The following is a 13,403-nucleotide window of genomic DNA, read 5'->3' as shown; positions in this document are numbered from 1 at the left end:
CTACTATGGAACAATTATGCTTTTCGTATTAAAAAGCTTATTCACATATTATCCTTGTGATACAACTAATTTAAATAAATTATGTTTACAGGTTGATCCTGTAATTCACGTGGGTTCTGTTCCAAGCACTCACATGGATGGCAAAGAAACGCACTATAGCAAATCAATTTAAAAAACAGTTTCTTTGCTCAGGTGATTTAAAAAAAGCCTTGATGACCTTTGTGATGTAAGATAAGAGTCATTAAGAAGACAATCCATCAATCAGTCATCCACTTCACTCAGTGGATGCATAGTGATCCCTTCACCAATACAAAGTGATCACCTTTCTTTCCTGCTCAGGGGGAAGGGAGGGGTCCACTGGAGAGAGAAGGATTGATGGATTGTCAGCCAGCTGCCCTCTCTCTCTCTCTCTCTCATGATGGAGGCTATTGTTAAAGGACTGTTCATTTTTTTAAACTGATTTTAAAGGGATGCATTTTTCCCCTTCTCCAGGGATCAACACATTCCTTCTCATTTGCAGTGGCCATTCGTGTTGAGTCAAATCTGTGTACAAAAAAAACTGTGTATAAATAGGCTGGACCTGTACATGATTCATGTTTGTGGTGGCTCATAACAGAATTAGTAGCTACAGCAGCCTGAAGTCTTTCACTTGTTGTGAAAACTATTCCGTGAACAGAAAACACTAACTTAAAAGTGGTTGGCTGGCACCCTTCAGTCTCGAAAGACTATGGTATAAGCCTACAGCACCTGGTATTCCCAGGCGGTCTCCCATCCAAGTATTAACCAGGCCTGACCCTGCTTAGCTTCTGAGATCAGACGAGAGCAGGCATGTGCCGGGTAACAGTCACTTAAAGTGACTCAATGAAATGAGTGGAAATGAGTTCTTTCTCAGTGGAAATGAGTTATTTCCACATATTTGTGATGTCCTACCTGTTTGTCCCTTGGTTGCTGCTGTGATATTTGGTAGCACTGATCATATACTGAGCCTGTGTGAAAGGAGGCATTATTCAGCACCAATCATGTATCAAGCTAGGTATGGTCCCAATCCAGAGATGAGAACAGCCCATGGTGCCAGATGCAAGAATACAAGCATGAGAACCAGCTGCATACCCCTGGGCAGGTGTAGCTCCCATTCCAACAAGGGGAAATGTCCTCCTACATTTAGAGTGCCCTTGCCAGAATTGTGGAAAGCAATTAGACACCACTCAGTCAACATGGTTAGACTAGTTGACATTTATGTGGTATATAATCACAAACCTGAAGCACAGGATGAAAGCAACCCATTGGATGTTATTTTATTTTCATATTACGTTATTGTGTAGGCTTTGAACTAGTCTTACTAACCTCCTCGGGCAAAGCTATTGGATAGAGTTACATCCAAATGTCCTGGCACTACCTGCTTAAACACAGTGGATATTCCTGAAGCCCTTCTTTCAGTGCCTAAAGGCAGTCAAAAAGAATGGAGAGATTAAAAGTGCAATATCATTTAAGCAGACATTTTCTTGATATAACCCTGACTTGTACCAAAGAAATATTTTTAAACAAATAGTAATATTCTTATACTTTTCACTAAACGCCAGTTTTCCACATTTAAAAGACATTACACAACATTAGAAATAACATATAAACATTTTCAGCATCACAGAAGGTTAGGTATGGCTACAGCAATCATAGTATTTAACAGGAAATGAAGCGAGGCATGCACAATTTCGGTGACAGTGTTATGTTATGAGAAAAGCCAGAATTTAGATATACTTGATTTCACCAATTAATTAAGCCAAATGGACATACTTCGCAAATTGCATGCTCCTGTGTCTGACAGCAGCGTTACCTTTGTATGAACCCTATCAGGTTTCATCAAATGACAACTGAAATAGAATATTAATGAATTTCTTAATGGCTTCATCCAGTCCTACCTAAAAAAAGCATATTATATTTTAACCTCTTTGCTTAAAAATATATCCCTAAGTTTGTAAGAATATGTTAAACAACTTTTTGCTTCTGCATATGCATCTAACAAGATCTAAACACTATATAATTTTATCAACCTATACAGAACAGAATTTCATTAGGTAGAAACACTGTTTAAGTCAAGCTGTTTTACTTTTGAAATTTATTGACACCACAACAAATTTATTTGTAAAAAAAAAACCAGAGAGTAGCTAGCTACCTGGACACTGGATCATTGATTCAGGCAATGGCAGAGTCAGAGAACAGAGAAATCAAACTGGGATTTTTTTAAAAAAATCTGTAACACAATGAGACTTGTTTTACATTTTAGCACAGCTATACAAATGCATAACTTTACCTGGAGACAGAGCAAGGGCTGGTCTGATAGTGAGAGTATTACTGCCATTTGTTTTGCAGTGGATAGAAATTGCATTCAATAAGGCTTGAAGGTATTTCTCTTGTTCTATACTGCTTGAAGATTCTAGTGATGTAGGAGCTATTGAAATAAATGCAGGGGACAGATTAAGATTATGATTTACACAGCATATTTCACTCTGAAGAAGTGAAAACAGTACCTAATAACAGTACCTGTTTATTTAGACAGCTGCCCTATTCTATTCTTGGGGTTCAGGGAAGATTGTTAAAAAAAAGGATGCAGTTAATCTTTTGTATTAAAATTTAAATCCAACGAATTAAAAATGATTAAAAAATTAATCTCCATCAAGAGCCTAAATAGGCTACAAGAGTACCTTATGATAAGCTTTTCATAGGTAATAACTCTGGTTTCAGATGACTGGAAGTTCTCTGCACATGCATCCATACACTGAGAATATCCATATAAGCCTATATTCCTTTAACCACGTGTGCTACACTTGCATCATTACAGGACAGAAGAATTGCCTATAACATAATTATGGACATGTTCTCACCAGGGTATGGTTTTCTTTGGGCAGGGCAAAGGTTCCGCTGTCTCACTACATGAGGAGACACAAGTTCGCTCACATAAAGAAGGGTAATGTGTCTATGATCAAATGCTGCTTTGAAGCAGCTTTCAATACAGCAAAGTTAATCAATAAATGAAAATCTCTCATCAGCAGGGGTACAAAAACCCAAGCACCACAAGCGACTTAAAAACTGGTGATTGGCACTTTGGTTACTGAAGTTGGAAAGCAGCAGGTTGTTGATTCTTCCTTTGCACAACTGTGTATAGGACATTGCTGCTCCCCTTATGTTCTCTTCTTGTCATCTCCCCCCCCCCACTTCATGTTCCTTTATTGTTTCCACAACTTATTTCATTTCAAGACCCAGACCCTTTTTCCACAGCATTCTGACTCAATATTTTGAGGCCCATTTTTAATTGTTTCTATCCCTGCTTTCTATTCTTTCTCTTTTTAGTTAGATCTGAACTAACAGTATTATAAGTGACAGTGAGTATGTGCAGAATACCTTCTCCACGCAAATAAGTCATTACAACCAGCAGTCATTCACTGGATAAAGGGCAGCTAAGGCAATGAATTCCAAGTAGGGATCGAACCCTGACTGGGAGTTAAAGGATAGAGGAAGGGGGGGGGGAATGAAGAGAGAGATAGAGATCAGACTGCACCAGTGAAAACAATCTCTCCTCAAGCCTCTGTTTCTCCTTTCCTCCATGCTGGATTCTTCAAAATCTGGCTATGTTTCACATTTTTTGCACACATTCTGATATTGCATGACATCATAATGCACCACAGATGAATACTTTGAAGAAAAACACTAGATTAGTCTGTAAAAATAGGAATCCACCCTTGGAACATTTTCTCCTTATGTGACTACAGGAGGGAATTCAGATGTGCACAGAGAATAGAGATGTATCTTTGTGGAGTTTTTGCAGAGGGAGCAAAGAAAAGTTGGTAGCCCCCGTTTGCACACAATCCTGTTTATATAACCACTGAACCTTTGACTGCACACAATGTGCTTTTAGTTATAGGTCTATTGGGGTGAGGCCAAATAACTACTTCCAGTGCTAAATTTTATTTTTGCAAAGTGCTTAAATCTTGTAGTTAACCATAAAGAGTAATGTAACCTGGCACTTTAAAAATACTGGAAATAGATACCTATACTAACCCCTAGAAACCGGTAAAGCAAGGCATCATAGATTATTTGCCAAGCAATTGAGAAAAAAAAATTATTTGTTGTACCTATCAATTTCACTCACAAACTCATACAAAATAGTATCTCATTCATTGTACTGAACTATTTAAGTCATGAAAATCTATCCTCATCATGAACTCTTGAATGATTCACTTCTTACATAACTTGTACATAACTATGAATTACTTTGCCCACTGTCCTTTTCAGAAATTCCACAGGGCAAGCTGTTTAGTCTGGTCAACACTAATTTTTACCACAGGAGAAAAAAAAATCATGTTTATTCCTCTCCCCTTGTAATGGAAGATCAGAAGATCATCAGGTGGATGATGTGGTGTTGGCAGCTGTTTGACAGCTCTGGGAAGGGCAGGGCTGGCTCCACAGCTGTAACCAATCAAGGCCAATGGAGACTCTGATGGATACCTGAGGTTCATTTGACCTTGATGGGACTTTGAATGGACATGGACTGAAAAGATGACTCACTTGAGCCTAATTTGGACTTAATGAGACATACAAGGATAAAAGGCAGCTTCAGAAGGAGCAAAGCTACCCTGACCCAGAGGGAGACACTACCTGACCCATACCTATGGGAGGGCTGCCAGGACTCTGCTGGAGGACACAGAAGAGAGGACTGCCAGGACCCTGCTGGAGGAGACACTCTGCTGGAGAAGACACTGCTGGAGAGGAGGGACTCTGCTGCAGAAGACTGGACTGTGCTTTGGAGGCTGAATTGGACTTGGACTAGAGGCTTCAGACCTTTACCCACTGAGTTAAGTGGCGTTTTGGGGAGGGAAAGCCTCTGGACAAGAGGACTTGCAGGGAGTGTCAGTGTTTGTATTAATAAATTCTTGTTAATTGCACAAACTGATAAGGAGTGCTGTTTGTTTCCTTTGCACACAGCAGCTGCTGTTCTTGGAAAAGGAGGGTGTTAATTAGCCAAAAAGTGGGCATTAGAAGGGAGTTGGAATATTTGGACAGGACACCCCCCCCCCCCCAAATATGTTGAACTTTGAAGTTCATCTTCATTTTGGCTCTGTGACTCACAAAGCTGAACAGGAACTTTGTGACCCAAGGGAATGCTGGATAAGGTTGCAGAGCTCCCTGTGGGATCCAGTGAATAGATACATGCTATTTGCATTTTAGCAGAGTGATATGTTGGAGTTAGCTGGGTGACAGTGTTATCTTCATGAAGTATTCCACAGAATCCCATGACAGCACAGAGACATGTTGAGTAGAGGCCATCATAAATAAGCCTGCTGTGTTTCTGAACTGTAACACTTTTCTCGTGTTAGGAGAACACATTAGGCACCATAACAGGGAAGGTCTATGGGCCCCAATTTCTTCACTCTCATGCTGGTTACAAAACGCTTTAGAAATCTACAAGATGCATCAAGTAAATAAATTAATAATTCATTCAGTGGTAGCCCAGTATTTGATTTTCAGTCTTATGGCTTTATATTCATTGTTGTGATTCATTAAGACCTAACTCTTTATTTTGGGAAGACTGAAAATAACAAAATATGGTAGTAGCCAAATGTTTTAACTTTGAATGCAGAGTCTTAGCTATCCAAAATAGTCCACAGAGAAAACATCCTTACCTGATGTTTGTGTGTTTTGAGCTTTGAAAAGGCCAACAACTCCTTTGCCATGGAAGCCACCAGATCGAAGTAAGAGTGTATTGGTTTTTGAGTTTTTCCAACAGACAACAGGCAGACGATTGTGTCTATAACAACGAGCTACTCTCTGCAGGCTACTGTCTTGCACACACTGAGGTACCACTAGTAGTCCTGGATAGCTAAATCAACAAGAAGAGGAAAATTAGATTATTCAGGCAAGTAAGTAGTGACACAGACTTTAAGGGAAAGATGTGGCTTGGGGGAAATACTCCAATCCTCGGTTTCCCTAATGCATTAGTGAATTAGACACTGTGTAAATGCAAAACTCATTAATGCTGAAATCCTATACTTACTTACCTTTACCCATTCAACTGAATGGAGTTTGTTTTTAATAGACATGCATAAGATTGCACTATAAACCCAGGTTCTAATCTTGAATTTCCAAGATCTGCATGGTTCTACCCATATGATATTTCATCTCCAGTGATTCAAAAGAAGTGGGTAAGTACTGTACAAGGTTCAAGTAGAATACTCAACTCTCACAATTTTATTTAGGTCAGTGTTCAGATGAATAAGGTTCTTCTGCTTTAGAGATATTAAGATTATAGATATAACTCCAGACCTTTACCTAGGCAATTTTTAATGCATAATTCTAATTAACTAATTATTGAAATCAATTAATTAGAATTAAATATTAATTTAATAAGTTCCAACCTAAACCGTGCTCCTGGTCCCAATTGTGGGGGGACGGGGATGGAGGACAACACTGTCATCTACAAATGGTAGATGTGTGGTTCTTGGTAGTGACGGTTCTTGTTTTTGCTGAGTGGCTTCTTCTTGAGGCAACATCTACTGGATAGGCATCCTTGACTCTTTTAGAAGGAAAATTATAAATGTTCTATCTTGCTAGGTCTTTGAACTGTTTTAAATCTTTGGGTGTTATCTCTTATTTTTACAATACGATTTGTCTGTTTATCATGTTAGTTTCCATCTAAATGGAAACAAAAATAAAGAATGTATAAAATATAAAGTAATTTTATAACTTTATTTATTCTTCTGCCACATTCAACGACTACTTAACGTTTACCATCTTATAGCTGGCAGTTCTACTACCCTCAATTATACACAGTGCAATCCTTGTTAAAGTGGCACACTTGGGTTCATAGAAAAGAAGCAATGAAAGGATCACTGTAACACAGAAACAGCATGTACATCTCATACTTGTTCTTGATTGAGAACAATCAAGAACAAAACAAGTGTCTTGTTTACAGACACTTACTTTTTACCGGCAAGAATGTTTAGATGCTCTGAATTAACACAATAAACTCTTGCCAGTACTCTGACTCCAACCATCCCTGGCTTGCCTCAAAATTCAGTTAAACAGCCTGGAAATTCTAGTATGCAAACTACTGGTTACATAACAGCATGTTAAGAAAAGCAGCTGTCTGTGTTTTCTAGAGGAAAAAATGTAGGGTTTTGGAAGGCTTCTAAAAAAGTAAATTCAGGTGTCTGTTATTTACAAAAAAATTAAAACAAGCACATTTCACATCTTCATACCAGAATCCCTGGTTGTTAGAAATATACACTATAATCTCATACATGAAACATGAGGCAAAATTAAAGTAGTTGATACTCTTATGGAAAGAGGAAAATGTGAGCTTGTCTGTGCATTTTCCTTCTCTGCAGTTCCAGGGTGGGTCAGTCTTTGAATGGTAAAAAGCTCCCCCTCTTGGTATCCAGGGCAGGGTCAAATGTAGAACACCATCAAGGGAAAGGGCTTCCCTCCAATCCCCAGACCAGACTGAGAACCTGGAAAGCCTTTACTTCAACAACATGAACAACAAGTAATCACAGTAATAAAGGACATTAGAACAAGACTGAATCCCCAGGACACGAACTCCCTAATCCTACAACCAAGTAATGGGCTCTCCCAACACAATGCTGAATGCCGTGCACTTTCTGATCTAACCAGGCTGGATAGATTGACCCAGCACAGAACCACAGAGAAGGGGAATTCAAAGGTAAACTCAGATTTTCCCATTCAGGGGAAATAGGATGGGGAGAGGAAAAATTTCTTCCCCAATGCTGAATAAGCTAGCCCTATGAAGGACAGCAAACAATGAGACAGAGTATTCTCTGTCACCTTGTGCTTCTACAACAATTCCTGGAAGGACACAAATAAAGCATCTATCTTCCTAACCTGGGCAGTTCAATCCAGGAAGAAACACAAGACTCTCCTCAGGTTTAATGTGTGTCAGCTTTTCTCCTTTGGGTGCACTGGCTTGGGGAAAAACAACTGAAGGATCAAATCCAATGGAACATAGAGTTGACCTTTTGCATGAAAACCAGATCCAGCCTCAGACTAACCTTATTGTTACAGAAGACACACAACTCTGAGTTGAAAGACAATGCCCACAATTTGGATACTCATCCAACTAAGTCAGGGCTCTCCAGACCATTCCACATGGGAGCCTCTTGTTCAAGCCACAGATCACCACTGACCTTTGTGGCTGCCAGTTGCTTCCACGGTCTTTCACCTCAGCAGGCTTTGCGCCTGGAATTCACAACTGGCAGGCATGAAGGTTGGGAGTGATCTGCAGTGTGAACGGGAGGCCCCTGGGTGGAATGGTAAGCGCTGCCCATGCTGAGAACGGCTTTACCGACGCACAGTGGTCTCCACTTTGGAGACTGCTGAATTAAGTGATGGCCACTAGGAATAGAGTATTATAGGACAACTGTTCCACAAGGCAACTTTTGCCATAGGTTCAAAGGGAAGACCCACAATGGTTGGCACATAGTTGGGGAACCCCTGCAGAAACAGGGGGGTTAAGCTGTGCCAGTTCCTCAAAGAAATATGTGGGTAAACTGACAGGGAACCCTCCCCCTTCACATCCCAATATCTCTCCTGTTACATTCTTCAATTGCCACTGCTTGCCACTTCTGCAGAGAGCCTTCACCATTCTTCTGTGGTGCGATAGGCCTTCTCCTCCCCTCCATAGAAGAGCCGGGGAAGAGGCCAAATCAGAGCAGGCTAGAGTCCAAGTGTCAGTGTCCTCTTTTATCTTTTCTCAGGGCCTACCTGAGGAAAAGCTCAGGAGATGCTGCTGGGGTGATTCTGAAAGAGGCTATCTGAGACACAACTGTTTAAGCTTCCTGCATCACCATTAACTAAGATGGAGAAAAGAATGTTATCATATAACCACCAAACGTCTGGGTTCCCTGTATGGGGAAGGTGACACCAAAGCTTCCTACACTCCTCAGCACTCATCAACGGAACATCACAGCACTCCTATTAATGACATCACCACTCCTAATAGGTTGCAAAGCTCTGATTCCCAACTACACACACGCATGTGTGTTTAAGATGAACCAAATGAACAATTTTATTCATTAATGAGTACACGTATCACCCTTGTATGTTTGCCATTTGTAATACACAAGAATACCATATGATAAATCATATAATTCTGCCTGTACTGCACTTCAGCTAACTATGGGATTAATACAATTTGGTTTTCCTGCTAATTTTCTCAGGTTCGTAATATGTCACATAAGTAATTCTTTCTAAACAGCAATGTTATTTGTAATTTATACTGTGCATGGTGAACTGTGTATCAGGTGACTTGCATAGTTTTGATAATTACGATTACTACATTTGCTTACCTTCTGCAAAGAGAATACATCCTATTCAAGGCAGTTATTCGGAAGTACTCTGTTTTTGAGCGTGAAGAGCTATTACTGATAGTCCCCAGTCCCAAACGTTGATAGTCTCTAAAACAAGCTCTCTCCACAAGCTGCTCCATTGTTGATTTCTCTGACGGTTTCAAAGTACCACTAGGGTGTATTTCACTCTCATCTGAAACTAAAGTTTCAATATTTTGTTAGCTCAGTCTCTGGACACTTTCTAAGTGAAAAGTACAGTGTAAAGTGTATCATTTATGAATATTTGTATCGTACATTTTAACAAAGATGTTCACAAAGTGGTTTAAAGAGGGAAAATAAATGAATGATTCCCTATCCCAAAAGAGTGAACAATATAAAAAAGGTGCAAGTGTAACATCAGCAAACAGCCACAAGAAAGGACACCATGCTGAGATGAATAGGGACAGTTGCTCTCCCTCTGTTAAATATATGAGTGCATCTTTGCTCAATTAGCAGGGAAAATTGCACATTCGCTATATTAGGGTGCAATCCTAGCCCACTTTCTAGCACCAACATAAGGGCAATGCAGCTCCTAGGTAAGGAAACAAACATTCCCTTACTTTGAGGAGGCCTCTGTAAGTGCTACCCAACTGTAGGATGCAGCACATGAACCATTGGCACAATTAGGCCAATGCTGGAAAGTGGGTTAGGATTTGGGCCTTAGGTGTATTCAAATCATGACAGAAGAAAAATACACCTTCTTACCTGAGATATCATCATCCTCATTCCACCCAGGACGATTCACCCTTTCCTCCACAATGGTTCCTGTCTTCTTTTTTAGTAAATACTGTCGGCCAATTGTCATTTTCCCTGCACGTTTAGCTCCTTTTACAATTGTTTTTGAAAGGGTGCTATAATTCAAAAAAGAAGAAACCCTTTGTACAATTGGGATTAAAACAAAAATTGGGCATTTAGCCCCAGTAATTTCTCCTGTGCAAGTCCCACTGAAATGAGTGGAAGAGGTACAAATACATAGATTTGTTGCAATGCTTTCCAATGCCATTTATGAAGAAAACAATTTTTTTTGTTATATTATGCCCGCTATCTTTATACTTCATCAGTATAATTGGAAATTAAAGTCAGAATTAAGAGAATTCTACTAAAGGAATCATACTACATGTCAAAAGTTAATTTACATAACAATTTTCATGTAAATTGCAGCATCTCCTTGGTAAGTCTGATTTCAAACACTCATCAATATATGTCCACAGAAGAGGCCTTAAAATACAAACAATGTTGCAAATCAATGAAACTATACACGCAGAATAATATTTATATAAGAACCTTTAAAAAGAAAAAGAAAAAGACCATTCCCTACCGAAAGGACGTGTTCTTTTCCTTTTGCTTTGGTAGGATTATCTGAGGTGCAGTCTGACCAGCTGCAAAAGCAAAAGTGCTGAAGATGGACTGGGGGTAGCGAAATTTCATTAGCTGCTTCTTAAATATCTCTACAACTTCAGGGCTCACTTCTTCATCAAATGCTGCCTTAATCAACTATGTACAAAAAGACATTAGGCATTAAAAGAAAGCATAAAAATAAAGCATCAGTTAGATAATACACTTATGACACATGTTAAAAGAGAACTGATAACACTAATTTTCAAAGTTGTTTACTTAAACTTTATTATAAAACCTTAATGAAATAGTTTCCATCATCTATATCTCAAACTATAGCCAATATAATCGTATAGCCACAAGTAAGCCAACAATATCCTTATTTTTATAGCCCAATCAAAGAAATACGTAGAATAAAAGCAAAGATAACACTGTGTAATACAAACAATTGTTTGTTGAATTTTTAATGTTTATAGTGTTTCTTATACAATTCAGAGGCACTGATTCCAATGGTCATCTTAGTTTATTTAAATCAAAACTGTTTTAGTTAAATTTTGTGCTTTTATGTATCCTATTACCGAATGTACCGTTATATACGTCATATTACACAACTGCATAGTGTAAATAGTTGTTAAACTATTGTTGCAATGCCAAAAATATTGGTATTTTTGAAATTCTCGCACCAAGTTTAATAAACATCAAACTATTCAGAAAAACACAAAATTGTTCCAATTTTGCTACACAGTAAACATGTAGTAGTATTTAGTATGAGAACTGTGGCACTGTATGTATACATTTCCAACTCCATGAACATAAAAAAAAGAAACCTTTACTGTAGGCTTTTAAACAGAGTACCCACATTGAAACTCTTCTATGTTATTTTACTAGCAATATATTTGTGATTAATCATTGTTAAATTTCATCACACAGAAACTAATTGATTACGAAAAAGAAAAATGACATTGACCCAAATCCTAACCAACTTTCCTGCACTGGCATAGCTGTGCCAATGGGACTTGTGCTGCATCCTGCAGTTGGGTGGCACTCATGGAGGCCTCCTCAAGGTTAGGGAATGTTTGTTCCCTTATCTTGGAGCTGCATGGTCTTTATGTCAGTGCTGCAAAGTGGGTTAGGATTGCACCCATTGTTTTTCATGCCTGGAAGTCTGCCTTTTCTCCTCTTGAAACTCTTTGCTAACATAGAAAGACTACTGAAAAGCTAAGAGGGAGGGAAAACTGAGAGGCTGAGGCTAGGAGACCTGCAACTTTCCGCCTGGAAGACAGAAGTCCAATACAAACTGCATATGGGTCTAGCACTGCCATTTCATCTTTAGAAAGACATCAGTGCCCTTATAAAGCAGCAGTTGTTGTCCTAATCTCCATTCTCAGCTCAGGCCTATTTTCATTTGTAGCAACCAAAATACTTCAGACTAAGGAAAGATGCAAAGACAGCCATGCTTCATGGCAAACAAAACAAGCACAAAAGTAGCCATACTGAAGAAAATGAAGCAATAGACAGTATATGTGTCCCTCTCAACTTCAGGCCATTGTTATGACCACATTACCAACATTTGGTGGAGTTGTATAATTGCATCAGAACAACAAAAATCTGTTTAAAATGAAGGAGATGCCAATTTATTAAATTATGAAAATTACATTCTCAATTCTTCCTTGAGAATATCCAAGTTTGTTGGACTTCTTGTTACCAAGGACAATCCTAGGAAAGGGTGCTCCTAGAAAAAACGTGTACCTTCCCAAGTTTTATTACTCTCAATTTACTTGCATTTTCTCTCTCTCTCTTTTTTTAACCTTGTTCACCAACTAGTGCACAGTTAAGCACATTCTACTCAGATCAATGGGTAGGGTAAAGTCTGTGTTCATTTCTGGGATTTGGACAGTATCAAGAGTTCCTCCCCAGAATCCAGAGGAAGTTGAGTTGATTGATTTGGGACTTGGTGCTATTTGTAAAGACCCTATTTCTATAGACCTTGAAATGGAAGGAGCAAGAATCCTTCAAAAAAATTGCCCAATGATGTTTAAAGAACAATTTTATTTTACCTGAAAGGCTGCTGAGGTGATTTGAAGCCCTTCCTGCATACTCTGTTGAAGTTGGTTCTGGATGGTAATTTTCTTCTCTTTAGTTATTGAGGCAATGGGAAAGCTCCGAATAACCGTCTGTTCTCCCACTAAGAATATCAGTCAGAGGATCATTACATCAGGGGTCAAGTAATAAGATTTATTAATGCCTTAGATGCTATACAGTACATGAGTGATTGAGTCTTGCAAAGATGCAAGACAGCGAAACAAAATAAAAATCATTATTGAAGCTAGAAGATTGATCAAAACACTGAGCTCGCTTCTGAGTCCTTTTAAATAGTTTTGATTTGTCGAGAAAACAAACTGCCAATTCCTTTGATATTTAGAAATCAAATATCAGAAATACTGTATCTCAAACAAAAATGACATATGATTATTAAAAATATTAAAGTTTAATTCATTGTCAAATATAAAATTTGATTCTGAGAAATCACAGAAATTACTATTGCAGATATGCACTATGGCTGTTTATAAAGAAGTTCTGTTCAGCTCAAAGGGGCTTACTCCCAGGAAGTTTAAATAGGACCAAAGTTTTAGCTGAATTCAGCAATTTGAGCAACGTGGCTATCTTCATGAG

General features: G+C 38.7%; 1 protein-coding gene across 6 annotated transcripts in view; it reads right to left on the bottom strand.

Moving 5' to 3' along the window:
* Nucleotides 1-13,403, bottom strand: part of SBF2 (SET binding factor 2) — a 344,987-nt gene that overhangs the window by 42,145 nt on the left and 289,439 nt on the right. For 4 of the 6 annotated variants that reach the window (XR_010794990.1, XM_066639834.1, XM_066639835.1 and 1 more), the window contains exons 23-29: nucleotides 12,788-12,915; nucleotides 10,714-10,889; nucleotides 10,101-10,246; nucleotides 9,357-9,555; nucleotides 5,676-5,872; nucleotides 2,309-2,446; nucleotides 1,345-1,440 (exon numbers count right to left, since the gene is read on the bottom strand). Coding sequence is in view for 5 of the 6 variants with exons in the window: in XM_066639834.1 (XP_066495931.1) it covers nucleotides 1,345-1,440; nucleotides 2,309-2,446; nucleotides 5,676-5,872; nucleotides 9,357-9,555; nucleotides 10,101-10,246; nucleotides 10,714-10,889; nucleotides 12,788-12,915 (1,080 nt within the window). In the remaining variant the exon portion in view is untranslated. The remainder of the gene's footprint in view (nucleotides 1-1,344; nucleotides 1,441-2,308; nucleotides 2,447-5,675; nucleotides 5,873-9,356; nucleotides 9,556-10,100; nucleotides 10,247-10,713; nucleotides 10,890-12,787; nucleotides 12,916-13,403) is intronic. The other 2 variants (XM_066639837.1, XM_066639838.1) reach the window with 1 other exon arrangement.

This window comes from Tiliqua scincoides, chromosome 1 (assembly GCF_035046505.1).
Source record: "Tiliqua scincoides isolate rTilSci1 chromosome 1, rTilSci1.hap2, whole genome shotgun sequence".
In the NCBI taxonomy this organism is placed as follows: domain Eukaryota; kingdom Metazoa; phylum Chordata; class Lepidosauria; order Squamata; family Scincidae; genus Tiliqua; species Tiliqua scincoides.
Note: the sequence above shows the minus strand (reverse complement) of the source record. Positions and strands in the feature narration are given on the sequence as shown.